Genomic DNA, 27,771 nt, shown 5'->3' with positions numbered 1-27,771 from the left:
TGCTCCCTCCCAGTCGGCTCGCTGAGCGCTGTGGAACCCTTAGGGTCGGCTCACCTGAAATCGGGCGCTTGTTCTGAGACAGGCGCAGAAGGGACCCCAGGAATCATACTTGCGCTCGGGATGTGCAGGGTTCCAAGGGTGACACAGGGGAACTTTTCTATGCAAGGGCTAGCTGCTAGTGCAGGTCTCAGACTTACCTTCCGTTCATTTCAAGACAAATTGAGCTCAAATTACCTTTTCTTTTTCGTTAAATGAATGGGGAATGAATGAATGAGATTTTCCGTTTTGAAGATTAGGCTCCTCTCCCCTCCCCTCGCCTCCCCTGCCCTCCCCTACACCTGCCCTCCCCTCCCCTACCCCTGCCCTGCCCTCCCCTCCCCTACCCCTGCCCTCCCCCTCCCCTCCCCTCCCCTCCCCTCCCCCTGCCCTCCCCTCCCCTACCCCTGCCCTCACCTCCCCTCCCCTACCCCTGCCCTCCCCTCCCCTACCCCTGCCCTCACGTCCCCTCCCCTACCCCTGCCCTCCCCTCCCCTACCCCTGCCCTCCCCTCCACTACCCCTGCCCTCCCCTCCCCTACCCCTGCCCTCCCCTCCCCTACCCCTGCCCTCCCCTCCCCTACCCCTGCCCTCCCCTCCCCTACCCCTGCCCTCCCCTCCCCTCCCCTACCCCTGCCCTCCCCTCCCCTACCCCTGCCCTCCCCTCCCCTCTCCTACCCCTGCCCTCCCCTCCCCTGTCTTCCCTTCCCCTGATCCCAAAGTTGATTCCCCGTTGCAGGAACACAGCGTAGGAAATTCAATGCATTCTCCCAGGAAGGAGCCTGGAGTGGGACTCAGGGGACCTGGGTGCTGGTCTCAGCCCCACTCCAGTCGTGGATAGGCTTCTGTTCCTTGGGCTTCTTGTCTGTAGAATGAGGGTTGGAGAGAGGATTTTTCTCCTTCTCTTCTACAAGGATGTGCTGTGACAGCCAGGGAAGGGCTGGCCATGCACAGTGCTTTCATGCATGGGCTCTGACTGTCACCAAAGAGCCAGACCGGGCCACAGGCCATCCTGGGAGAGGGGAGAGCCCTTTAATGTGGGTAGAGGGAATGTTGGCCCGCCAGAGTTCCCTCTCAGGTGTGGTGGGAGTGGCAGTTGAATGGGGCAGTTGAAGAGGAGGACTTCAGGCGGGTGGGACAAGAGAAGCTGAATCTGAAGTCCTTGGGGAGAAGGAGACCCTGGACTCCTGGGCAGCAGGTGCCAGGCTCTGAGCCCCATGACTGCTGACCCTCCTCCCCTCCCTCTCATCCTCAGCCCAGGTAAAGCCTCTCCCTGTAGCAATTAGCGGCCACCATTTAGTCCCAAGGGCCTTTGTCTCTCATCCCCAGGACAGGCTGTGTGTGTGTGTGTGGGTGGGGGGGTGACACCACTGAATGGGGCTGCCCAAGCGGGAGGCAGCAGGGACGAGGCTCCCAGAAGAAAGGCAGCCCCTCTTCCACTTTTGGAGCCCCCGCTATCATAAAAGAAAAGGCAGAAATGCAAGACACGATTTCAAAATCTCTGAAATACAAAAGCCTACATGGAATAATGTAAGTCTTTTCCCACACATGCACAAACACATATACAGGGTAGTGTTCACAATTTAATTACGGGATTTATACCCCCCCAAAAAAAGACCTGGAATCATGAAGCATTACTGCAGTTCTCATATGAGGTTTTCATCTTTCTTTCTTTTTTTTTTTTTTTTTTTTTTACTTTTAAATATATTATTTTCCTGGGAGTGTAGATTTGAGTTGCTCTGAATCCAGGCTCTTGCATCCTTCTTTGATCGTGTCGGAATGTGTCTGTAACTGGATGGATGACCTCATTTGGAGATGCCATCACTGGCCACTGTTTTAGGCCTTCTGGGAGATGAGGGAACTTGAGCAAAAGCACCCCCACTTCCCTTCCTGCACCCCCAGCTTGGTGCTGTCCCCTGCACGCACTTCCCTCTGCCACCTCTCTGCCTCCCCCTGCCTCCCAACCCCAGTCCCTCATCACTCACAGGGCTTTCTGGTCTGCCGCAGGTGCCTGGGACCTGGGGACAGACAGGAGAGGTGTGGTGCAGGCAGGGCCTGGGAGAGCTCCCCAGTGTCTCCTCTGTGCTGGAGGCCAGTCAGGCCCTGGAGGAAGGGGCTGTGGGAGTTGGGGGAGACCATCAGATATTGATAACTTTGGTGGCTTTAAATTAAGAATGGATTTATTAAGAAAGAAGTAGGGCTGTAGTCTCGTATCTGGGAAAAATTTTATGACTAAAGGTGTGCCTGCTTTTGGTTGATGGAGGGACTCCCGTCATGAGCACCAAGGAAGACCCAGAGTCCAGTTCTCAAACATGAAATTGTTAATTTTCTGGGCTAGACAGGGGCAGAAATGAAATATAACAGAGCAAAGTGGGCAGGTGTGGAAATATGGTTCTTCTTGAGATGACTTCTAGACGTCTTTTGTTCTCTCTTGGGGCAGAGACAAGGATAGAGAAAAAGGCCTCAGGAAACACTATAAGGAAGACAGCAGTGCCAATGCAATAATAAATGGTACGCGACCCCAAATCTCAGATCACAGAGACAGCGAGGAGTGGTGGGGATTGTGGCAAACTAAAGCATGTATGCCCTGCCCAGGAGGGGCTGCCGTGCTCAACGTGAGTGGATTGTCACCACGTGAGCATACAGAGCTCTTGGTATTTGACGAAAGCCAGAAGCCAGTCTTATTTTTTTTAATGTGGTATCTCCTCATTTTTAAATGTTTTCCACAAATTGGAAAAAAATGTTTAAACTATGCAGGCCATATAAAATGGAACTGCAAGTTGTACATGGTCTTTGTGTCCTGTGCTCTAAACAGAGCCCTTCCTGCTTCTGCCTGTCCAGTCTGTTGAGGTTAGGTTAGGAACCCCCTGCCTGCTAGCAGAGGGGTGCACCAGGGACTTTTTGGCATCTCCTGCCAACCCTCAGATGCTCTGCATGGAAAACACAATGCCAAGAACAGAGCCACGATGGCTGCAGGGACCCTGGCCCAGTTGGCACTGCCTCCTCCCAGCTCTCATCAGCTGTGTGCCCCTCAGACCCCATCCTGTGATTGCCAGCAAGCAGATTTCTCACCCCAGGCAGCTCCTCACTCCTGGCAAAGGACGGCGTGACAGACGGGGATAGAGACGTTAGCCAAAGCAGGCTTCCTGATTTTAAAAAAAGTCTCATTTTTCCCCCCAGGGCTGCCAAATTTAGCAAAGTGCCATTCCAGCTGCAATGCTTCCAAGCCACCTCAGATCATCAAAACTTCACATGCCCTGGGGAGCACTCAAGGAAATTACCTTCTAGCACCAATTTCCTATGTGTGCTGATTACTCAAACCTGGCCAGGGAGGCCTGGCCTCCACTGTTTGGCATCTGGGACTCAGGAGCCCTTAAGACAAGCTGATGACATCTTGCTGCCAGGGTCCCTTAGCATTAGAAAAGGGAACCAAAAAATAGAAGTTATAGGTAAGGGTTCTCCACTGACAATGAGTTCCACCCTCTCAAAGGGGCTGGGAAAGATTAGCCTGGATGAGAGAGGACTAGCCACTGGGTGGCTGGGAGTGAGTTGTAGGAAATGACAATGGTCCTCAAATATCACAGGGCACATGAAGAGGACATCAGTGAAGGCTGCATGGCTCCTGAGAGCAGAGAAGTGTGCAGAAAAATTGCATTTAGTTCCACAGAAGAAAAAAAAATCATCCCCTTTAGGGCTATTTCTTTAGAAAATGCTTAACTTTTTATTTTGCAGTGATTTCAAACTTACAGAAAAGTAACAGAAATAATGCTAAGAGATACCAACTACCCTTCACTGAGATTTGCAGTGACATTTTTGCCACATTTACTTTAGCATTAATATCAAAATCAGGAAATTTATCTTTGATAAAATATTATTGCAGAATCTATAGTCCATATTTAAATTTCTCCAATGTTCCAATACTGTTCTTTTAAACATTTCATTTACTTATTTTTATTTTTTTAGAGCAGGAGTGAAAATTTATTAAAAAGTTTTAGAGCAGGAATGAAAGAAAGTAAAGTACACTTGGAAGAGGGTCAGGCGGGTGACTTGAGAGTCAAGTGCACAATTTGACCTTTGACTTGGGCCAATAATGTTCTCTATAGCAAATTTATTTTCTTCTGGTCAAGCATCCAATCCAGGCTTGTGTGTTGCTTTTAGCTGTCACATCTCTTCTGTATCCTTTAATCTGGGATGTTTCCTCACCTTTCTTTGTCTTTCTTGCAATTGACGTTTTTGAAGAGCACAGGCCACTTGTTCTGTAGAAAGCTCCTTTGGGTTCGTCCGGTATTTTCTGAAGACTAGACACAGGGTATGTATTTCCTGCAGGAATACTGCATGCGGGCCATCTTGAGAAGAAGTGACTGGGGTCTGTCACCAAAGCATGTTGAGGCCCGATCTGGTGGGCCAGAGGGAAATTCTCCATGAGGGGCTGGTTTGCCACGTCTTGGATTCTGTGATTCTCCCCCAAATAATTTCAGCTGGGTTCCAGAACTTGCCTTGAGCTCTTTCTTCTTCATCAGCTAACCTGCTTTCCTACCTCTGCTTTGCTCAGTTTACCAAGGGCAGGGCAGTGGCCCAGCGGCCACTGGGAGGTCATAGGTGGTTGATCATGGACCACAGCTTGATTGTCCGCTGTACCCGGCAGTTGCAGAGCGGGTGGACATGCAGTAGAAAGACCGTGCCCAAAGGCTGTACTTGGGTTCAGGCTTCTCTTCTTGCTTCCGATCCAGACCGGGGCTGGGTTCTGTTCATGCAGGGAGCCAAGGACCTATGCAAGAATGAGAGGCCAATTTTTAAACTTTTCAGCCCCAGCATCTCTGCAGTGGATAGCCTCCCTCTGTCTCCTGAAGTAAACGCAGAGAGGTCAGCAGGAGGCTTTTCTGAGTGGAGGGTGCCTTGGGTACAGAAAATTCTGAAGGGTTTTCTGGTAAGCAAACAAATGGAAGTCTTGTGGAAAAGGATCCAAGGAAGGTTTTGAATCTGAAGCCTTTCACAGTCATGCCCAGCCTTGTCTCGACTCTTACCTAAGTCTGGTGCATACAGCCTCATGACACAGGCACCACACACAAACCCAGGCTCAGCCAACAATCTGTTTGGGCTTTTTCTCAAATCCTTCCAGTCTCACCTCCCGCAAAAGTCCTCCCTAACCCCGTCCTCCTCCCAGACCGTATTGACCTCTACTTTCTCAGAACTTCTGTAGCACAGGTCTCAGTGACACTGAGCACAGACAGCCTGCTTTCGGCTTTAGATTCTTAAAATTATGATCAGGTATTACAGCAATGTGGGAGGAAACCTGAGTAACTTCCAGATCTTATTTCCCCACCCCTAGAGGTAACCATCATCTTGAATTTGGTGTAGAGTGTTCCCATTCATTTTGTAGAAATAAATTTTAATTTTTAAGAATGGTTTTGGTTTACAAAAAAATTGCAAAGATAGTACAGAGTTCTCCAGTACCCCCTATCCAGCTACCCTTGCTAATAACATTAATAACATCTCATGTTAGTATGGTATATGTGTTGTAATTAATGCACAATTGATACATTGTTAACTAATATTTATACTTTACTAGATTTCCTTTGTTTTTATCTAACATCCTTTTTTGGTTCCAGGATCTCATCCAAGATGCCTCTTCACAGGTAGTTGTCAGGTCTCCTTAGGTGCCCCTTGGCTGTGTCACTGTCTCAGGCTCTCCTTGTCTTTGATGACCTTGACAGTTTTGAGGAGTACCAGCCACGTATTTTGTAGACTGTCCTGCAACTGGGATTCGTATGATGTTTTTCTCATGATTAGATCGGCGTTATGAGGTTTTGGGGGGAGGACCTCAGAGGTAAAGTGCCCTTCTTGCCACATCATATTAAGGGTACACGTTTTCAACAGTACTTATCACTGCTGATGTTGACCTTGATTACCTGGCTGAGGTGATGTGTGCCAGGCTTCTTCACTGTAAAGTTGCTATTTTTTTTTTTCCTTCTCCATATGGTACTATGCTCTTGGAAGCATCGGATTCTAGTTGATTAAGTTGTTTCTCACAGGGCTATGGGTTGACAATTCTGATACTGCTATACATGTACACTTAATTGAACAGTTAAGTAAACACATGATAGATGGTGAGAGCCAGGCTTCTCAGTTTTAGAATTGGAACTTACAAATAAGCAAGGGGAGGAGGCTAGAATTGTGATAATTATGGTAATGGATTCAAGTTGGAGAGTCAGTATGAACTCACTGTTAGCTTAAAATAGATATGGATGGTTACATATAGAAATATTTATAGATATGTGTTTATGCACTGGCTAATATGCATACATATATTTCCTTGCTTTGTCAGCTGAGAGGGCCTAGAAGCAACAACATCCTAATAACAAAGAATTTACCTAGTGCCCAGATCTTAGTTCTAATACGATTCTCCAATATAAGGAGATTCGAGTACTTGGAGAAATGAAATTTTACTACAAATATAGTCATTATTAAATAAAATATATTATTATATATTGCAAGTACATGAATTTGTATATTGTATATTTTGCAAGTTTGTGAACTTTATATAAATGGTATCAAAGTGTATGTATTTTTCTGCAGCTTCCCCCCCCCCAATTTATCATATGAGCTATACACATAGTTTGATATGTGGACTTAGTTTATTCATTTTTACTGTTGAATAGTAATATGCCAAACTCATATTATACAATTTATTCATCCATTTTCCTATTCATGGATGTTTAAGATATTATAAACAGAGCCACTATAAATATTCCTGTAGAGGAGCCACAAAAATATTTTTTGCATGAGATTCCATCCTCTGTGGATTGTTTCCTTGTGTTTTCCTAGATTGAACTTCAGTGTTGACACCAGTATGAGAGAAGAGAGGCTAGCAGGGGCAGGGAGGAAATTCGGAGGAGAATGGAAGACAGCCTGCAAAATTAGTGGCCACTCTGTATCTGACTGCTTGAACAGGCAGGCTTTCTCCAGGGCATATATATAATTAAGAAGGATAATTGCTGCCTATGTTAGTAAGACAATCTTTAACTTGACCAGATAATGCCAAATTGCTTTACAAATTAGTTATACAATTTATATTCCCACCAGGGGGGCTTAAGAGCTGCAGTGCTCCATACATATGCCAAGATTTGCAATTTTTAGACTTTTAAATAATGTCTATTTGAAGACTGAGAAATGGCTGTTATTGTGATTGTGGTTTTAATTCATATTTTCCTGATACTCAGAGATTGAGCATATTTTTGTGTTTATTTGGATCATCTGTCAATTGTCTTTTGCTGGCTCCTCTAATTAATTGTTTGTCCTTCTGTTATTAATGTATTGAGAATTCTTTATAAATTCTGCATACTAATTCTTTACAGTTAAATGGGTCACATCTATACCAGTATGTTGCTTCTCTTACAAATTATGTCTTCTGATTAATGCACATCTATAATTTCAGTGTACTAGAATTTATCAAGATTTTGCTTTAGGACTTTTTAAAGAAAATTGCTTTAAGAAATTATTCCCTATCATAAGATCATAAATACATATCTCTGTATGTACTTTGTACAGTTAACATGGTATTCCTTTTTCACCCTGTTACTTTTAGCTTATATGTGTGTTTATATTTAAAATAAACTTGTCATAGGAAGCATATCATTGGATCTTCTTTTTATATTCAGTCTATCTTTGTTTTCTAATTGAAACGTTTACTCCATTTATATTTAATGTAATTGTTGACATGGTTGTGTTTAAGTCTATTGGCTTGCTATTAATATTTGTCTTCTATTTATTCCTTTTGTTTTTTATTCTTCTGTCCCTCCTTGCCTACCTTTTTTTTTTTTTTTTTTTTTGGTTAATCTACTATTTAGTGTTTCATTTTATTTCCTTGACTGACTTCTTAGCTTTAACCCTTTTTAAAAAGTATTTTTTCTAGGACTAACACAATGTTATAATTTATACTTTATTTGTTATTTTTATATCATCCCATACTTAATATCAAAATAATTTATATTTTACTGTGTGTTATTGTGTGCTTATTTTTCACTTTCTGGGGAAAGGATTTGCATCTTAGATGTTCCTCATACTTATTATTATTCATTCATTCAACAAATATGTATTAAACATCTCCTATGTACCAGGGGCTATGCTAGGTATTGGAAATACAGCCGTGAACAAGACAAACATGAAGCCCACAGTTTGCTTGGGGAAATAAAAAAGTATGTAGGAAAGTTTTCTCAGAAAAGGAAATGTTTAAACTGAGCCTTGAAAGCTGAGCAGAAATTGGCCAAGTGAAGAAAGGGATACTAGATGGTTCCACGTTGTGGCAGTAGTAAATACAAAAACTAAAAAGCAGGAGGAATAAACAGTTTGTCCAGGGAGTAGTAAGATATTCCACAGGGCTGGAGTGCAGTATTCAATGGTACAAATAGAGGGTGGAGAGTAGAGTATGCAGTTTGGCCAGAGGTTTAGGGAGTCTCTGGTAGCTGCTAATATTCTCATGGAATTAGGAATCTACAGCTGGGTCTATGATATTCATGTCATTATTATTTATTAACTGCAGCTGGGCACAGTGGCTCATGCCTGTAATCCCAGCACTTTGGGAGGCTGAAGCAGGTAGATTGCTTGAGCCCAGGAGTTTGAGACCAGCCTGGGCAACATGGCAAAACCTCGTCTCTACTAGAAATACAAAAATTAGCTGGGCATGGTGGTGCATGCCTGTAGTCCCTGCTGCTTGGGCTGAGGAGGGAGGATCACTTGAGTCCAGGAGGCAGAGGTTATGATGAGCTGAGATCGTGCCACTGCACTCCAGCCTGGGCGACAGAGTGAGATCCTGTCTCAATTTTTTTTTTTTTTTTGGTGACTCACGCCTGTAATCCCAGCACTTTGGGAGGCTAAGTCAGGTGGATCACCTGAGGTCAGGAGTTCGAGATCAACCTGGCCAATATGGCAAAACCCTGTCTCTACTAAAAATACAAAAATTAGCCAGACGCAGTGGCGTGCACCTCTAGTCCCGGCTGCTCAGGAGGCTGAGGCTGGAGAATCGCTTGAACCCAGGAGGCAGAGGTTGCAGTTAGCCAAGATCGCACCACTGCACCCCCACCTGGGCGACAGAGTGAGACTCCATCTCAACAACAACAACCACAACAACAACAAAAACTTTAAATTCATTAACAATGATTAAAAAGCTTTTCAGCAACTACTAGCTCTAAAACATGTGGGCTTCTCCATCTAATTATGAGTCTTCAGTTTCCACATTGGGGGATTTATCTTTTTGAGATGAAGACATTATGATTTTCAAATTCTGTTGTTAAAAAATACGTATATTATTCCAGAGGAGTGCCTCTTGTTATATAATATAAGCAAGGGTTATTGTAGGGTTATTGGAGGAGGGAGGGAACATCAGTTTCCTGTATCTAGAGTGCCCCAGATGAGACAGATGCTACTCATTCTCTATATACTCTTGAGTAAGTCCTTCCTCTCTCTGGAACTCTGTCTCCTCTTCTGTATAATGAGAAATGTGTAAAAGATTGCATCTGACGACACTTCCAGCTCTGCCATGCCATGGTTTTATCAGCCACTAACAACTTGATGGGAGTTGGTTTATTTACTGCTAGAAGCAGTAATGGATTCTGCTTCTATGAAAACTTCCAGAAAGAACTCATGGGAATGTGACCCCTCTTTATATATAATAATAAGGCCTTTGTTTGCAAGTGGCAGAGACCAACTCAACATACCTTAGGTAAAAAAGGAGAATTTATCTATAGGGTATGAGGAAGGGGCTGTCATGGGACCCTAGGGCAGCAATAGAGGGAGGCCTCAGGAAAGGACTAAGACTAGGCATGGGAAACCTTCAGGGATCATGCTCTATGGATTGGATTTAGGTGGCTGGAGAATGGGGTGGCTAGCTTGGGGACTGAACAGACATCGCAAAAAGTGTCCTCTCCACCTGGGTTGTTGGTTTTCATTTGGGGCAGCAGTCACTGAAGTGTGGGGAATGTGGGCCTGTCCAGATGTGGCTGGTCCTGGGGGGTAGCGTTGTTGAAGTTCTCTGACCAGTGGGTATCAGGATGGAGGGGATGTGGATGCACAAACTTCTGGGGATCTGAGAGAATCTGAAAGAAGAAGGGGTGTGTGCATGTGTATGCATGGGTGTGTGTGGGTATATGTGCATGGGTGTGTGTGTGCATGTTTGTGGATGTGTGTGCATGTGTGCGTCTGTGTGGACATGTGTGCACATGTGTGTGTGTGCACGTGTGTGTGTGTGTCAGCCAAACTTCACTCTGAATAAATACTAAGAAAGAAAACCCATTTTCTTGGGACTCTTTCCCTGGGCTGGGACTCAACCTTGGTCATTGGACCGGCTCCCAACCGAAACCACAACATAGGGTTTTCTGCTCTCGGCCAACCCAACATGAGAAAAGAGGAACTAAATGGTCCTACTAATAAGAAAGCCTCAGTGTAGCATTAAGGGACATAGCAGGTCTTCTGGCCACACTCCCCTACAAATGTGGAAAGCTCATTGGTGAAAACATTTCTCAGGGGTCAAAGCAAAGGAACTGATCTGGGTAAAGTAGAGGCTGCCTGATCCCAATCAGACATCCTCACCTCTCAATAACCTTCGCCATTTCTCTGCCATAGAGTGAAAGTGTCCCCAGGCCAAAAGCCCAAGGCTCCAGGCTGCCATCAGGATGGTGGGTGAAGGACCCTACCTTATCTCAGATCTGGACCAGCGAGGCCGGCGGAGACCCTTTGCAGAGAGATATGATCCCAGCCTGAAGACCATGATCCCAGTGCGACCCTGTGCAAGGTAAGTCAGAAGAAGGATGGAAGGGAGGGCCAGGGCAGGACCTCCAGGAATGTCCATCAGGAGAGTGGGCACTGCTCCTGCAACCCATCTGCTGCTCTGTCTGCTCATCCTTTTGTCCGTCCACCCATGCATGCATTCATTCATTTATCAATCACTCACTTCCTTGCCTCCTCCTGTCCTTTGGTGAAAAGGAGGCAGTAGCTCAGGTTTAAGGAGAGTTTCCCATGATCCATGACCTGTCCAAGTGCTTTACAGATATCTTCTCATTTACTCTTCACAAACTCCCTGGAGGTACTGTTACTATCTTTATCTGATAGGTGAGGAAACAGGCACAGAGTGGTTAAGTGACTTGCCTAAGGTTTACCAGGTAGCTTTTGCTTTGTAACAAACTGTCTCAACATGTAGCAGCTTAAAACAATTGCCACTCATTTAGCTCAAAGTTTGATGGGTGACCCATAAAATAAAGCAACTTGGGCTGAGCTCAGCTGGGTGGTTCATTTGGTCTTGACCAGGCTTACTCCGGTACAGCAAAGTGGCTGTGCTGCTGGAGGTGGGCTGGCTGTTGGCTGGGGCAATGGGGCAACTGGACCCTGTGTGTGCTCAACCTCCGGCAGGCTAGCCCAGGCTCGGTCACACAGTAATGCAGCAGGCTTCCAAGGGAATGAGTGACAGCACGCAGGGCTTCTTGAGATTCAGGTTTGCAACTGGCACACCACTTTTTTCATTGTATTCTATTGGCCAAAGCAGATCACAAGCCAGCTTATATTCAAAGTGTGAGGAAACAGACTCGACTTTTTGATGGAATGAGCTGCCAGGTCACATTCCAAGGAATTGGGAACAGATGGGGAGAGAAAATGGGGTCATTTTTGAAATCCAGGATAGAAACTCAGGTAGTCTGATTTCCGAGCTCACGTGCTCAACCTTGCAGCATATTGTATTATATTATATATATTATTAGCATTATGCTAACCATAACATTATGAAATGCTGCCTTTTCTACATGGAACGAAGCCCTGTGGTTTGTTCTCTGAGCAGCAGAAGGCCAAGTGGCAACTCTATAATAAGCGGACACTGCGCTACCTTCTCCCAGCATCTCTGTCTGGGCCAAGGACACACACATTTAAGCCCTCCAAGGCGAGAGGTGGAGGTTGGAAGGTGAGGACATGGGCTATTATTCCTAGCCCCAGGAGATCTCTAACTGTCCACTTTTTCAACCAGTTTATAATCGCTTTGTGGAGAGGCAATGTGGGGAGGTGCTGAAGGGAATGATAGGACTCTGGAATCAACAAGCAATGGGCTTGAATTCCCGTCTCACCACTTTCCAGCAGTAAGACCTTGAGCAAATACTCTAAACTCTCTGTGCCTTGATGTTTTTGTCTGTGAAATGGGCATATAATACTACCCTACCACCCATCTTACTGAGTGTTGTGAGGAATATATGAAGTAATGCACGATGTATCATCAAAGTCACCTTTTAGGGAATTTTTACTATGTGCTGAGCTCATAGTACCTTATTCACATGATTTTAGCTTGAATTCTCCCAAAAGCAGGGCCTCAGTCAAGAACCTGGAGGCAAATAGCTTATTTGGGAAGTGATTCCAAGCAGCAAGAAGAAAGATTTAGGGAGAGTGATACAGGGAAGGAGGAAAAGGCAACATGAGGTGTGGCCTCAGCATCACTGCTGTGAGCAGAGGGGCCTGGATCTGACTAGGTCCTTCTAGAAAGTGTCCAGTTTTCCACCCAGAGGATGTGAGGTGGACTTCTATACTCCCTTAGTGAAGTTTTGCCCCTGGGGGTATTAATGCCCTGCAATTCTGGGCAGGAGGAGGAGGAAGAGGAGAAGGAGGAAAAAAAGGAAGAGAAGGAGGAATGGGAGGGGAAAAAAGAAGGAAGAGGAGGAGGGGAAGAAGAAATGAAGAAGGAAGAGGAACAAAAAAAGGAAGTGATGAGTTTTGAGTATTATTACCTTTGTCTTTAAGACAATTTATTAAAACTTAGGTAATTTAATTTTGAATATTGACTGTGTTTAACAACTAACTTGCAAAATTCCTGAAAATTTAACAATTGGCTCTCACCAGCTGGCCCCAGCACATCACTGCTCAAAGGGCTAATAAACATAATGAATGCAAGTCACAGATTCTGAGTGCAGCTGTGGTTGTTACTGTAGTTACAAGTTCAATCCAGAGAGAGAGTTGGGGCAATGACCCCAATGCCCGGAACACTGACTGTCTTGTTTGTCTGCAGGTTAGCACCCAACCCGGTGGATGATGCGGGGCTACTCTCCTTCGCCACATTTTCCTGGCTCACGCCAGTGATGGTGAAAGGCTACCAGCAAAGGCTGACCGTGGACACCCTGCCCCCATTGTCACTGTATGACTCATCTGACACCAATGCCAAAAGGTACCAGGATTTGCTTGGGTCACTGTATTAGTCCATTTTCATACTGCTATGAAGAAATACCCGAGAGTGGGTAATTTATAAAGAAAAAGAGGTTTAATGGACTCACAGTTCCATGTGACTGGGGAGGCCTCACAATCATGGTGGAAGATGAAGGAGGAGTAAAGGCACGTCTTACATGGTGGCAGGCAAGAGTGTGTGCAGAGGAATTGTCCTTTGTAAAACCATCAGATCTCATGAGACTTACTACCACAAGAGCAGCACAGGAAAATCTGCCCCCATGATTCAGTTACCTCCCACCGGGTCCCTCCCACGACAGGTGGAGATTATGGGAGCTACAATTCAAGATGAGATTTGTGTGGGGACACAGCCAAACTGTATCGGTCACCTCAGGAGAGAAGCCCACTCTAAGGAAGGGGTCCCATAAACTCTTTTGTGTGCTCCCTAGTTGTGTGCTTCACAATTTCTCCAACATGGGAAATGTCACCCATGGGTGCTGGTAACCATTCTGTGAGATTCGGGCTGGACTGCATGAACTTCTTGGCCCAAGCTGTGCGGAGGTGGGAATTAGGCAGCATTAGCGGGGAGAGAGGACTCACTGGAGAGCTATGGCCTGAGGCTCAGGACCCTTCTGGCTGAGCTCCAGCTGGTTTGTAGGGGCACTGCATCAGAACAGAGGTGGCTGGAATCTCACTTTGCCCTGTGCTGGTCAGACCCCACCTGACCAGCATGCAGCATCAGGTTTTGTTTTACTTTAAACATCATTATTGGACTTTTATATTACAAAATATATTTAGGTTGATCCTAATGAAACTGCCAATATTTGACAATTTTAACTTGTAGAAATGTAAATGTCATTGTCCAACCTAATTCATATTCATTATAAAAATGTGAAAGCAGCAGAAGTTTAAGCCGTGGAAGGATCTCTCTCATGCTCCTGCTCTACTCCCTGCAGGCAAGCACTATGAAAATCTCACTGTGGCTCTGTCCAGAATTTTCCTACTCTGATTAAACACACCCTGGGCTACTCTCTTCTTCAGATCAGTACCTCTTCTTATGCCCCACTCACAGATCATGTTTTATTTTAATCTAAACAAAAAATGAAGCATACTACATAACTGTTGATCATGTTGCTCTTTTCAGTTAAGAGTTTATGAAGACTTTTCCATGTTAGGATAAAGACATCAACTTCATTTTTTCCAGCAGCTGCATTGAACTCTGTGGTTTTGATTAAATATATAATGTAAAGAATGAGGAAGGCCTGGGAGTGTTAGTCATGGCCTCCTAATTGCTTCTAGAATTGTGCTTCTCCTCATCTGTGCCCCGAAGAAATCTCAGCTAGTGGTGCATTCCAAAATCTACCTCCTGGAGAAAGTTGCCAGTGAGCACTGAGGGCAAGGCACTGGACCAGCTCGCTGCTGTCCTCTCTGGCCAGTACTTCTCCATCTGTTCTTAATCTTTCCTCCCATCTACCGAATGTCCACTTAGATCCTTGTCTCTGCCATGCTGTGTTATGCTCCTAAGTGATCCCCTCCAATCCAAAGGCTTAAACACCAAACACATGCTGACTTCCCCAATAATGTGTCCACGTCTATCTCCAGGCCACAGCCCACTTCCAGACTCTGAAACTGTGTGGCCAGCATCCAATGGGATGGCTGCACTTGGATGACCTTCTATCTAAAGCTGGACCTATTCTTGATCCAGGGCCCCAAACTGGCACTATTCCTCTCCTCTTCTGCTTTTTCCCATCTCCGTCTCTGTAAATATTCACACAGTTGGCCAAGCCCGGAAACTGGGGTCCGTCCTTGAACCTCTTTCTCCTTTCCTCCCACATCTCATTCATCAGTAAGCCCTGTTGTCGCTCTCTGTCCACTTTTCTTTAATTCCACTGCCACCTCTCACCTGGAGGCTGACAATCTCCTGCTGTGGTCTCACACCATCATCCATCACTTTCATAGCAGCCAATTGATCTTTTTGATGTGCAAAATGATCTTGTCACATCGGCTTAAAAAACTGTGATGGCTTCCTTTGCACTTGGAGTGAAACCTAAACTCCTGAAGGCCCTTGAGGTTTTCCCCAGGTCTTGTGAAGTCCCCCAAGGTCCCAAAAGTTCCTGCCTTGCTTCACACTGTCCCATCAGCCCCCTCCTCTTTGTGCACCACACTCCTGTCTCTCTGGTCTTCTTCCAGATCTTTGAAATGAACAACGTCTTCGCTGCACTGAGAAGATTTTTCTCTTGGCCTCTCTGTTGCCTCTGCCTTCTTATAAGAGCTGACACTGTGGCAGAGATGGGTGGTAGGCAGAGGAGAAGAAGGCCTGGCAAGGACCCAGATGCCACAGGCATACCAGCTTGTATCTAGGCATTGCCCCCTGCCCTTCCCAAATCCCACCTGCTCAGGAAAAGCAGAAAGCTGAGCCGGTGCTGGAAGGCACCACTGCCAGGGAGGGGGGCTGTGCCGAGCACCCTTGCAAGAGCTTGCCCAACAGCATAGCTTCAAACAGCACATAGAAGTGCCAATCCATTTTATGCTTCTGTTTTTTCATCACAGATTTCGAGTCCTTTGGGATGAAGAGGTAGAAAGGGTGGGTCCTGAGAAGGCCTCTCTGAGCCGCGTGGTGTGGAAATTCCAGAGGACACGCGTGTTGATGGACATCGTGGCCAACATCCTGTGCATCATCATGGCAGCCATAGGGCCGGTGAGTGGGGCAGCCCCTCCTCCTCATCTGCTAGCTCCCCAGCTTAGTAAAGAATGTCATTAGTTACTTTCTCTACGAGCTGGTGGGTTTAGTGCATTGTCATTATCTTTGCGCTCCTTGGGGGCGAATTTTCATAAAGTGAATCCTTGTCAAGCACAGCAGCAGCCACCAAAATTAATTAAAAAGTTTGCCTCCTAAAGTCAGCTTGCTGGCATGATCTGAGGCCTCCTATGCCAGCCTCAGCCCTCAGTGGCCCTCTCTTCTCCCCACCATGCTGTTTTACAGACAGTTCTCATTCACCAAATCCTCCAGCAGACCGAGAGGACCTCTGGGAAAGTCTGGGTTGGCATCGGACTGTGCATAGCCCTTTTTGCCACCGAGTTTACCAAAGTCTTCTTTTGGGCCCTTGCCTGGGCCATCAACTACCGCACAGCCATCCGGTTGAAGGTGGCGCTCTCCACCTTGGTTTTTGAAAACCTAGTGTCCTTCAAGACATTGACCCACATCTCTGTTGGTGAGGTAAGCTGGCTCAGAGGAGTTTAATGTTGGATAATGAGTCCTGAGTGGTTTGAGTGCATGTGAGATGTGGATGCTGGGTGGAACATCTGCCTTCCTTTTGCTTGTCTATGACCTGCCCATCATGTCCCATCTCCTGGCTAAGTGAGGTGGTGGAGACACAAAACACCAGAGGAGTTCAGAGAGAGGAGGGCTCGGTTCAGGCTGGAGAATTTGGAGAGACTTCCTAGTTCCAGCGGGAACAGGGCTCAGGGAGACTTAATCCAATCGCTTCAATGGTCAATGGGGACTGTGGAGGAGTACTGAGCACACTATAGGCATTTAATAAAATGGATGAACTGATGGCTTCAATATTCCCAATTGTGTAGCATAGGGGGTGCCAAAGCCACAATGAAGACCATGCCTATTGGACTTCAGAGTTGACATTTTCTTAAGCTCTTAATCCTTGGCAATAAAATCTTTAACACTTATCAAAAACAAAAAACAAACAAACAAAACACACACACAACAACAACAACAACAAAAACTCCCGAATCAAGGGAACCCCAGGTGGTGTGGGGTAAGATAAAAGACTTGCTTCTTTCTTACAGTTGCTCTTTTAGTAAGCTCAAAGCATTAAATTATGATTAGATTCAGTTGCATATAGCAAACCCAAAATAACAGTGAATTCAAAAAAAGGAATTAATTTCACTCTATGTAAAAGGAATCTGGAAGGGAATAATGCAGGGTTGGTACAGGAGCTTCCAGATCTTTCTGCTTTTCTTTCTCACTGTCTTTGCACATGGCTCTCATCATGGTTCAAAAGTAGATGCTAGAGACCTAGCCATCTCAGCCATGCTTCAGACAGGTGGTAGGAGAAAGAGGAACAGAAGAAGGGGTGCCTTCCAGGTTGAGTTGACTCCCTTTAAGAATTCATCACAAATGTCCCATTCTACACTTTGGCTTACATCACATTGCCCTCAACATGGACACATGGCCACACTCCTTCCACAAAGGAGGCTGGGAAATGTAGTCTTTTCTGGGCCTATCTCTTCCCGGAAGAAGCAGAGTTGTCTTCACAAGGAAGGCTGAGGGAGAAGGGGGTGGGGGAGACTGGGTAGGCAGCTAGCACTCCCTCCAGCATGCTCCCAGATGGTAACATTACACTTTGTCTTTCCGCATTGAGATGATCAGCCCTAAAAGACCGGCCTCTCCAAAGTCGTACCAGAACCCATAAAACTCATCATATTGGTCCCCGGTGACCCCTTCCTGCTTTAGAGAAGTTTTTCTCCTTTCTCCCTAGATCCCCTCAGCCAGTCTGAAAGCCTTCATTTAAAGACATGTTTGACTGACTCTTCCAAAGCCTGAACCCTTGCGCTTTTCTTTCCAGGTGCTCAATATACTGTCAAGTGATAGCTATTCCTTGTTTGAAGCTGCCTTGTTTTGTCCTTTGCCAGCCACCATCCCGATCCTAATGGTCTTTTGTGCGGCGTACGCCTTTTTCATTCTGGGGCCCACAGCTCTCATCGGGATATCAGTGTATGTCATATTCATCCCCGTCCAGGTAACGGCAGGCTTTTGCGCTTCTAACTGCTTTGTATTTGCATTTCACACACTTTCACTGAATTGGGTGGAAGGCTGCATTTCTGGCGCATGAAGCCTGTGCCCCATTTTGTACTCACAGATTTACTTCCTTTGGCAGAGAGTAGTGGTTGTTTGTTTGTTTTGTTTTTTGTTTTGTTTTTGTTTAGTGACAGGGTCTCGCTCTGTCACCCAGACTGGAGTGCAGTGGTGCGATCATAGCTCACTGCAGCCTCAACCTCCTGGGCTCAAGCAATCTTCCTGTCTCAGTCCTGCCAACTAGCTGGGACTACAGGTGCACGCCACTGTACCTGGCTAGTTAAAAAAAAAACATTGTAGAGATAGGGTCTCGCTATGTTGTCCGGGCTGGTCTTGAACTCCTGGGCTCAACCCATCCTCCTGCCTCAGCCTCCTGAGCAGCTGGGATTACAGGTGCAAGCCACTGCACCTGGCCACAGTGAAGGTTTTTAAAAAACTTGAATTTGAATGCTCTAGGAAGTTGAATGCCTCTTCAATTTGTCAAAGCCCCCAGCACTCTCCTTGAGTCCTGGCAATTCATGCCTTTATATCACCTGCCTGACACCCCCCATGGTGTTCCTCAGACAGCATCAACAGCCACAACTCAAGGGAAGAACTTGGCTGAGAATCTGAAGCCAACTTCCTTTAGAACTTTTCCTGGCACTTACGCTCCCATTTCTGGATTTTTAGGCCAGCTGCAACTCAGCAGTTCTCTCTGAAAACAGTGTTTGTACCTTGATTTCAGATGTTTATGGCCAAGCTCAATTCAGCTTTCCGAAGGTCAGCAATTTTGGTGACAGACAAGCGAGTTCAGACAATGAATGAGTTTCTGACCTGCATCAAGCTGATCAAAATGTATGCCTGGGAGAAATCTTTTACCAACAGTATCCAAGGTAGGACAAGAGTAGCTGCTTAAAGAACCACTTACCTCGTAGAATATGCTCTTCTAAGGGGTTCTTACGGTTCCCAGGGCCAGGCATTCCAGAAGGAGGCTGAGGGGACCCTCTGAGCTGCTCTGCAGGTCAAAGGATTTTTCAAAGGATTATGGAGATTTAATAATAGAGCCAGGCATCTGTTCTGGTGAACCCAAGGGTGAGTGACATATGGTTTCTCTTTCCTGGGGCATGTGGATTCTAGTCCTGGTGAGTCACTTTTTATAAAAATAATCCACTAAAACATTGTGAGCAGGAAAAAAGCTGTCTCCAGCTATTTCCTTAACTTAGAAGACATCTACACACACATACACTCACACTTCCAGGGTTACACAGACCTCTTTGCCTGCAGCAGCGTCCTTGTGTTCGGATGGTGCACTGACTCAACACTCCTTGGGCAGATACGAGGAGATGCATATGTAGTTTTACTTTTTTTAAAGCTGATATAGAAACTATTTCGATCAAATATAAATGCAAATCTAATTGCAGGGACATTTACATAATTGCTGACATAGACTCAGGTGGTTCACCAGTTAATGATCTGAACCACTGTTACAATTGACTCTCTGGATGGACAATTACACTTTTGCACCAGCATGGAATTGGGCCAAAGCTGTGTATCTGCACTCTAGGGAGTGGCTGTAGAGAACCTGCTTCTGAGCTGGCCAAAGGAAGTGCCCCAGGTTGGGACCCCGGCAGCACTAGGGGACCCTCTTTGAAAACCCAGAAACACATCCTCACACTCTGAGTTCACTTCAGTGCAATTTAATTTGATTTGATTAAATTTGATTCCATGTGATTTCAACTTAATTTAACTTGTCAATTTAGTTCAATAAATATATATCAAGTTCCTACTTTGTGCAAGGCCATGGGAGCTACATAAATGAAATGGAAAAGGTTCCTGCTTTTATGAGTAAGGGAGGATAAGATAACTTAGCTCAAAAATAGCCACGAGTTTGTTGGCTCTACCTTCAGAGTATATCCAGAAGCCATCTGCTCGTCTCCATTCCACTCCCACCCAGTCCAAGCCAATATCCTCTCCCTCCTGGACTATGGCAAGACATCTAGGCACTGCTCCTGCCTTCCCCCTCCCTGCTGCAATCCACTGTGCACTCAGCAGTCAGAGTGACCTTTAAAAAATGTCAATCAGATCCTGTTCCTCCTCTGCTGGAAAATAGTGGCTTCTTATCACACTTAAGATTATTCAAAGTTAGGTCTTTGGAAGGAAATCCAAATTCTTTCATATGGCCTGTTAGGTCAGACACGATCTGGCCCTTGGTGACCTCTCTGACATCATCATCACACTTTACCATAACCTTAGGAAACTCAGCTCTAGCGGCGTCTGCCTTAGTTTGTTTCTAGAACCACACGCCACACTCGTTCATGCCTCGGGATCCTTGCAATTGCTGTTTCCTTTGCCTAGAGTGTGCTCCTGCTGGATGTTTACAGTAACTTTGTCTTGACTTTAGGTCTCTTCTCAATGTCCAGAGAGGACTTCTGGGCTGCAGTTCCAAGCATGTCCATGCCCTACCTCTCAATCACTTCATCCTGCTCATTTCTTTCAGATCACTCAACACAGTTTGTAATTACTTAATTGTTTATTTCTTTATTGTCTATGTATCCCACTGGAAGAGGGCCAAGACCCTGTTCACTCCTCTATTCTCCAAACACAGGTGCAGCACCTGGCATATAGTAGACATCAGGTTCAAATATCTTAAGTGAGTGAACACATGAATTCACGTTATTCTATGGGGGAAGATGGAGAAACTGCCACAAGAGAAACAGAGATGCCCCATTGGGGAGCACACTGGGTTGTGGAGACTGGGAATGGCTTCCCTGCAGAAGTGGCTTTCAGGTAGGCCAAAGAGATAGGAAGGATTGGGATGCACAGAGAACTGGGGAAGCCCACTTAGGGAGGAGCAGAGGCCTGGAGGTGGCGATAAGAGGGTGCTCTTGGGGACTAGGGGGTGCTGGATGTTCTTTAGGGGAAGGGCAACTGGATAGCAGAGCTTGGATCCCAGGAGAAGTGGGCTCCGATTCTGCCCCGATCACTGAAAAGGCAAGTTACTAAACCTGCGAAGACAGTTTGCTCTCCTGTCAAAAAGGCATAAAATAACAGACTCTCTCTCATCATGCAGTGGTGAGGACGATCTAATGAGAAAGCACCTGTGAAGTGTTGAGCAGAGCACCTGGCATGTAGTGATCATGCCATTAGAACATCTAGAGCTGTCCTGTGCAGATATGAAAGGGCTTTTGCAGAGGAGGCTGGAATTGGGGTTGAGGACAAGAAACAGCAGGTGAAGGAGGCTTAAATGTAATTTGTGAGCTTTGCAGAGCCGTGGGCATGTTCTGGACTTAGGAAAGGGAGAATACTCTTTAGTTTTTGTGTCTATTCTTGGGACACCAGGCAGGTGCCTTCAGGCCAGCACATGTGTTTTATTTCTCCCCATACAGTATAGTATTTAAAAATGTTTTTTCATTTAGTTCCCAACATTTAAAAGTAGGGAGATGTCTCACAAAAATCTGGACCTCATGGGAGGATTGCTTGAGCCTAAATATTCGAGACTAGCCTGGGCAACATCGGGAGATCCCATCTCTGCAAAAAATTTTTTTAAAAAATTATCTGGGTGTGGTGGTATGTGCCTGTGGTCTTAGGTACTCAGGAGGCGGAGGTGGAAGGATCGCTTGAGCCTGAGAAATCAAGGCTGCAGTCAGCTCTATCATGTCGTTGCACTCCAGCCTGGGTGACGAAGCAATACTCTGTCTCAAATATAAATAAACAAATAAAAATCTGGACCTCAGACTTCGAAATGGTTGATGATCTGGTTGTTACTGGACCGAACTGGGGCCTGCTCATCTGGCACAGTAAGGCCAAATATCCATGCTGAGGTTTTGCCGCAGGAGAAAGGAGGGCCTTTATTTGCTGCGTGCCAAGCAAGGAGAATCAGGCAGCTCATGCTTAAGACCTGGCCTCCCCAGTGGCTTGCAAGCAAGGGTTTTTAAAGGCAGGGGTAAATTTCAGGAAAGCGAAGTTACAGGCAAAATCGTAACTCATACATGGAGATTATATGTTGGTTTGGCCTGAAAGAGTGGGGTATTTTTTTTTTTTTTTTTTTTTTTTTTGAGACAGAGTCTTGCTCTCACCTAGGCTGGAGTGCAGTGGTGCAATCTCGACTCGCTGCAAGCTCGGCCTCCTGGGTTCATGCCATTCTCCTGCCTCAGCCTCCCGAGTAGCTGGGATTACAGGCTCCTGTCACCATCCCCGGCTAATTTTTTGTATATTTAGTAGAGACGGGGTTTCACCATGTTAGCCAGGATGGTCTCGATCTCCTGACCTCGTGATCCACCCGCCTCAGCTTCCCAAAGTGCTGGGATTACAGGCGTGAGCCACCACGCCCGGCTGAGGGTGAGATATCTTAAAGTAGGCAGCTTATAAATCATGGGTAGATTCAAAGATTTTCTGATTTGCACCTGGTTAAGGAAAGGAAGCTTTGTCTAAAGATTTGGAGTTAGCAGAAAAGAGTGTTGGATCCGGCCTTTGGGCGTGACCTCCTCCAGGCCCCTCAGGAAGAAATTTAGAACAAAAACTGCAGTCAGAGCTCTGTCCTCAGCTCCCCCTTCTCTGAGGTCTGTGTGCCAATGGATCAATTGGATGGGGGTCCGGGTTTTCTGAAATACAACTCAAGGACATATGTTAAGATATAATCTTTAGTTTCTATAGGGAACCAAACATTCTTGTGACTCTAACTTCCTTGGCTGTTGTTTCAGGCTGTTGTTACCTTCTTGCTTATCAAGTTGCTCATTTACTTCTAGGGGTTAGCTGGGTGCCTAAAATTTCCCTTGAAGGAACTCAAGATTTTCCTTTGTTTCCATACTTGCAGTTGGTGGGGAGCAGGCTCCTATGAGAGTTCCCTGCTGCATTTCATGGTAGCACCAGCCTCCCCTGCACTGAGAAGAGGCTGCCCCTTTGATTCTCCTCTCCATTCCGCTGCGCTCTAGAGCCCCGCTCTGGTCTTCCCTCCCCTCTGGCCCCACTCCCTTCATTAATGGTACTTGCCTGGCCCTTCTAGTCATCTGAGTTTATGACTTCTGACACACAGAGTGTCAGGCCTGGAAGGGACATTGGACACCATCCACTTACGGCAGCTGATAGGTACCGAGCTGCGAGTACCTGCTGGGTTTGTGTCCGGGGCTTTCTGTGGTTCCTCTCATTTAAACTTCACAACAGGACTCATGAGCGCCCATCTGGAAGAGGACCAAGTAGGGCTAATACATTTCATAATGCTAGTGTTCAACATGCAAAATGAGACCATTTGGACTGTGTTCTATTTTGCAGATATAAGAAGGAGGGAAAGAAAATTACTGGAAAAAGCTGGATTTGTCCAAAGTGGAAACTCTGCCCTGGCCCCCATCGTGTCCACCATAGCCATCGTGCTGACATTCTCCTGCCACATCCTCCTGAGACGCAAACTCACCGCACCCGTGGTAAGAGCTGGCTCCAGATCGAGCCTCTTTCACACCCTGACCCCGGCAGGTCCCAGGTGGGAAGCCCTTCCTACCATCGCTCAATAGTGGCATTAGGAACATCCAGTCGTGGCAGGCCACAGGACGTGACTTCAAGTCCAACTTTTTTTTTTTTTCTGAGACAGGGTCTCACTCTATCGCCCAGGCTGGAGTGCAGTGGCATGATGGTGGCTCACTGCAACCTCTGCCTCCTGGGTTCAAGCAATTCTCCTGCCACAGCCTCCTGAGTAGCTGGGATTACAGGTGCCTGCTACCACCACACCTGGCTAATTTTTGTATTTTTAGTAGAGACGGGGGTTTCACCATGTTGGCCAGGCTGGTCTTGAACTCCTGACCTCAGGTAGTCCACCTGTCTTGGCCTTCTAAAGTGCTGGAATTACAGGCATGAGCCACAGTGCCGGGCCAACTCCAACTTTTAAGAACAAATGCTTGGGCTGACAAGGGGCCCAGGAGAGCCTGGCAGCGATTCTTATCACGTCCATGGCTGGGCAGGGGTCATAGTTAATGTTGGAATGCAATTTTAAGTGTGGAAAAAAAATGGAAACCAAACAAGCAGTTGGCTGTTTTATCTATTTACACTACAAGAAGGAGAGTTTGAGAAAATTTTCTCAGAGGGAGGAAGTATAGGTATTAAGAGAGGTAGTGGTGTTGGGGCCAAAGTCTGGGCTTAGGATCCCGGTCTGCCTTGTTTAAATCCAGACTCTGCTACTTAGTAGCTATGACTTATAGCAAATCATTGAGCCTCTCTGGCCTCAGTTTTGTAATCTGTAAATGGGACGATAATAGCCACAATCAGCGCTGCTGTGAGGACTGAATCAGTTATTTTGTGTAAAGCATGTAGAACCATCTCAGGCTCTTAGGTCCTATACAAGTGTTAGCTATTCTTCTTAGCCTGATTCTCATCTGGGCCAGACAAATGAGGATTGAAAGCCTTAGAGGGAGAACTGGGATGAATGTGAGACGACGTTCAAGTTCTTTACAAGGACATCCAAAGATAAAGAAATGCTAAGCTAGAGGGAAAATGATTCCTGGCTTAAATAAAGAAAAAACCAACTGAATATTAAACCAAGTAATTGGAGGAAAGTCAACAAAGGCAACAAAAAAATGAGAGAGAGAGAGAAGGAAATAAGCAAATTCATAGAGGAAGAATTGCACCTAAAATCAGGGACCTCACGGGGGAGGAAAGAGGTGACGTTTGCAAAGCCAGAATGGTCTTGCTGAGCCATCCTTTGTGGGGCCCATGACTACCCTGTGTTTAATCCCATTACTGCCCTGTGTTTCTTGGTGAGTTGCTTTTATTTTCTCTGGTTCTTCAGCAGGCAATCACTCATGCACAGTTTACTCTGACACACTTTAGGGCCTTCAGCCCAGCTGTGAGCCCAAAGCCAGATTGAATGGCAAGGATACACCAAGGCTGGATGTAACGCTGCCCAATTATTGTGACTCTCTCTGATCCCAGACCAAAAAGAAAACTATTTTTTTCCTCCAGCAACATATCAAGCAAATCAACTTGAAATCAAATTGAGAGCATGTATTTCATATTTTCCAACATGACAGTTAAGAGGGAATCTAGACCAAAACCAAATTTGCAAAGCTCTGGGTCCTTTGGATTCAGAGCTGATTGCAGTCACTTCTCTGCTATGGTCATGTCAGGAGTTGGTCAGCCCCAGGGTATTCAGTCACATCAGGCCGCGCATGTGCTCTGTTAGCCAGGCCTGGGCTTCCTGAGCCAAGGTGGTGCTTTGGGACCTGGAAGAACTGAGTTCCCTTTGAGGATGTATTTAGGACCAGATGTGATAGAAGCATCTTTCATTATCCTCTTAATGAAGGGACTAGGATTAGTTGAAGCCTGGGGCCCTGTCCATGGGGCCCATTTAACAGCATGCAGGATCACTCACGATTTGATGAAGAAACTTGTATTATTAATTTCTTAAATGGGTAGCTAGGGAGCGGCTGCTAATTACAATTCGGACAGATGAGAAGATGAAACTGGAGAGATGAAATCATGTACCCCTGGGGCACCAACCAAAGGGAGAAGGCTTGTTTTCATTGATGCTGTAGAATATTAACCACTCACTATGCAAGGCACAGCAAGGAAGGCCCCGTGAACAGAGGTGATTTTTTGGAGCGAAGGGTAGGGGGAACCACAGTTGACCAAAGGCTCTCAAATCTGGCCTTGTGTGGTGCATGGGGAGGCAGGGCATGGAGTGAGGTCACCCTCCAGCTTCCCCCAGGGGCAAGCAGGTCCCTCCAGGGAGCCTCTGGCTGCATCCCTGAGGCTGTGGTGTGGTGTTGTCTAGCTCTAAAGGGTCAGATGCCTCTGAAGAACTGAGAGCAGGAGGTGCTTCAGGACAGTCTGCATGGGCTTCGAGTGAATAGTCTAGATTCAAATGAGGATGCAGTGTGGCTGGAGATTGCCAAATGTATTCTGTTAGTGGCCTGCCTCAGACCTTTTCCCTTCTGTATCAACAGAGACAAGGGGATATACTTGCCACCATTTTGGTGAAAATCCCAGAGCAAAATAGATTAAGATGCTGCTGTCCCCAACTGGCCAACCCATGGTTTCTGAGCCATGGAATGAAAAGATTGTTCCTCTGCACATTCCAACGATGCCACCATTTCTCATTTCAGCAAGTTTAATCCCCATGTGTATAACGGTTTAGAGCCAAGGTGACTTCTCCTTCTAAATCCTCATACTTCTCTTTTGTTCTTCAGGCATTTAGTGTGATTGCCATGTTTAATGTAATGAAGTTTTCCATTGCAATCTTGCCCTTCTCCATCAAAGCAATGGCTGAAGCCAATGTCTCCCTAAGGAGAATGAAGGTATAACTAACCCTGGGTGAGTAGGGAAGAGAGATCTCATTTTGGGGTGGGAAAATGCTCAGATATGTGGAGGCTGTACCAACCTGCTGGAGAGCTGGGTCACTTGTTGAGTTGACATTGGGAGGAGGGCATCCATTCAGAATTAGATGAATAAATGTGTATGAAGGACAGAGCAGGCAGAGTTTTATAGGTTGTCTGTAGGAATGACGAGATAGAGTCTCTGTACATGAAGAAGATATTCCTGACCCTCTTTTTCCTAAACAACCTATACATCCTAAGTGTTCCACAAGTGAGGTTGGTTTTGTTCTGAGTCATCCCCACTTTACCTAGTTTGTCCTTTAATGGGCATGGTGATGGAAGTGATGAAGAGGATGTTGGGGTCCCTACATTTATGCACTCATTTAGTCCCTTTATTCATTCATTTATTCACTCATCAAAGATTTACTTTGTGCCTTCTATATATAAGACACGGGAAATGCAAATATAAGGAAGAGAGAGGCTTTATCCTCAAGAGCCTCTGTTCCAGTGTGGGACCAGGCACTCTAAGAATTTCTATACATGATAAGGATATAATTGACATTCGAGAAGGGCAAATAAAGTGGTTTGAAAGTTCAACTGAGGAGAGGAAAGGGAAGAAGGGCATTTGTGTCAACACAAAAGCTTGTTCAAACATCTATGAATTGATTGAATGATGTTACTCACCCAAGTCAGAAATCCAGAAGTCATCATAAGCATCCTGATTCATGCACTCCTCTTTTCCCTTACCATACACATCCAACCAGTCAAGAACCCTGTTAAGTCAACTCCTGATTATGGTATTCTCTCCATTTTAAGGGGTGCCATTGTAAGACTGGATTGGAAGGTACACTGTTGAGTTATCAGTCTTTGAACAAACATAAGGACACCATCACATTAATTGCATGTATTATGATATCAGATAAAAAAGTAAAGGTGCTTCTTAGACTAGATAAAGGATGGCATTTCTTGACTCCTCAACCTTCACTCTGTCCGTACTGCCATTGCCTTCAATTGAGGCCTCCATTATCTCTTATCTGATTAGTGCAGTGATTTATGAACTAACCTTTCTTTTTCTAACATTCTTCTCAAGTCCGTATAGCACTCAACCCCAAGAGAGCTGTCAAAATATTGGTCTGATTACCAATACTCATTCTCACCTGCTCAAAATCCTTGAGCCCTAGTCCCCTCCAGGCTCTCCAGCTGTGGGTTCTCAGTTTTGTGTCCCCTTCCCTTCCCAACTTGAGCTCTGTGCCTCAGTAATCCTGAATTGCTTGTTTCATGCTGCCACCCCAACAAACCATGGCTTTGCATGCTCCTTGCCTTTGTCCATGCTGGGCCTTCAGGTAGAATGCTGTCATTCTCTTTCCCTTTTCTCATCTCTGCCTGTACAACACCTGTACAGACCCAGCTCTAGCACCAAGTGCATGGACCTTGAGAATGAGAGCCAAGTGTCCCTTCTCTGGCA

General features: G+C 45.8%; 1 protein-coding gene across 1 annotated transcript in view; it reads left to right on the top strand.

The window, feature by feature from the left end:
- Nucleotides 1-1,123: 1,123 nt before the first annotated feature.
- The window catches only part of ABCC12 (ATP binding cassette subfamily C member 12), a 72,855-nt gene continuing 46,207 nt past the window's right edge, over nucleotides 1,124-27,771 (top strand). The window contains exons 1-9 of the mRNA XM_063654369.1: nucleotides 1,124-1,295; nucleotides 10,653-10,821; nucleotides 13,066-13,221; nucleotides 15,768-15,915; nucleotides 16,201-16,434; nucleotides 17,801-17,974; nucleotides 18,755-18,902; nucleotides 23,278-23,426; nucleotides 26,181-26,288. Of these exons, the coding sequence (XP_063510439.1) occupies nucleotides 10,703-10,821; nucleotides 13,066-13,221; nucleotides 15,768-15,915; nucleotides 16,201-16,434; nucleotides 17,801-17,974; nucleotides 18,755-18,902; nucleotides 23,278-23,426; nucleotides 26,181-26,288 (1,236 nt within the window). The 5' untranslated portion in view covers nucleotides 1,124-1,295; nucleotides 10,653-10,702. The remainder of the gene's footprint in view (nucleotides 1,296-10,652; nucleotides 10,822-13,065; nucleotides 13,222-15,767; nucleotides 15,916-16,200; nucleotides 16,435-17,800; nucleotides 17,975-18,754; nucleotides 18,903-23,277; nucleotides 23,427-26,180; nucleotides 26,289-27,771) is intronic.

This window comes from Pongo pygmaeus, chromosome 18 (genome assembly GCF_028885625.2).
Source record: "Pongo pygmaeus isolate AG05252 chromosome 18, NHGRI_mPonPyg2-v2.0_pri, whole genome shotgun sequence".
Taxonomy (NCBI): domain Eukaryota; kingdom Metazoa; phylum Chordata; class Mammalia; order Primates; family Hominidae; genus Pongo; species Pongo pygmaeus.
The sequence above is the reverse complement of the archived record's forward strand: the minus strand, read 5'-3'. Positions and strand labels throughout refer to the sequence as shown.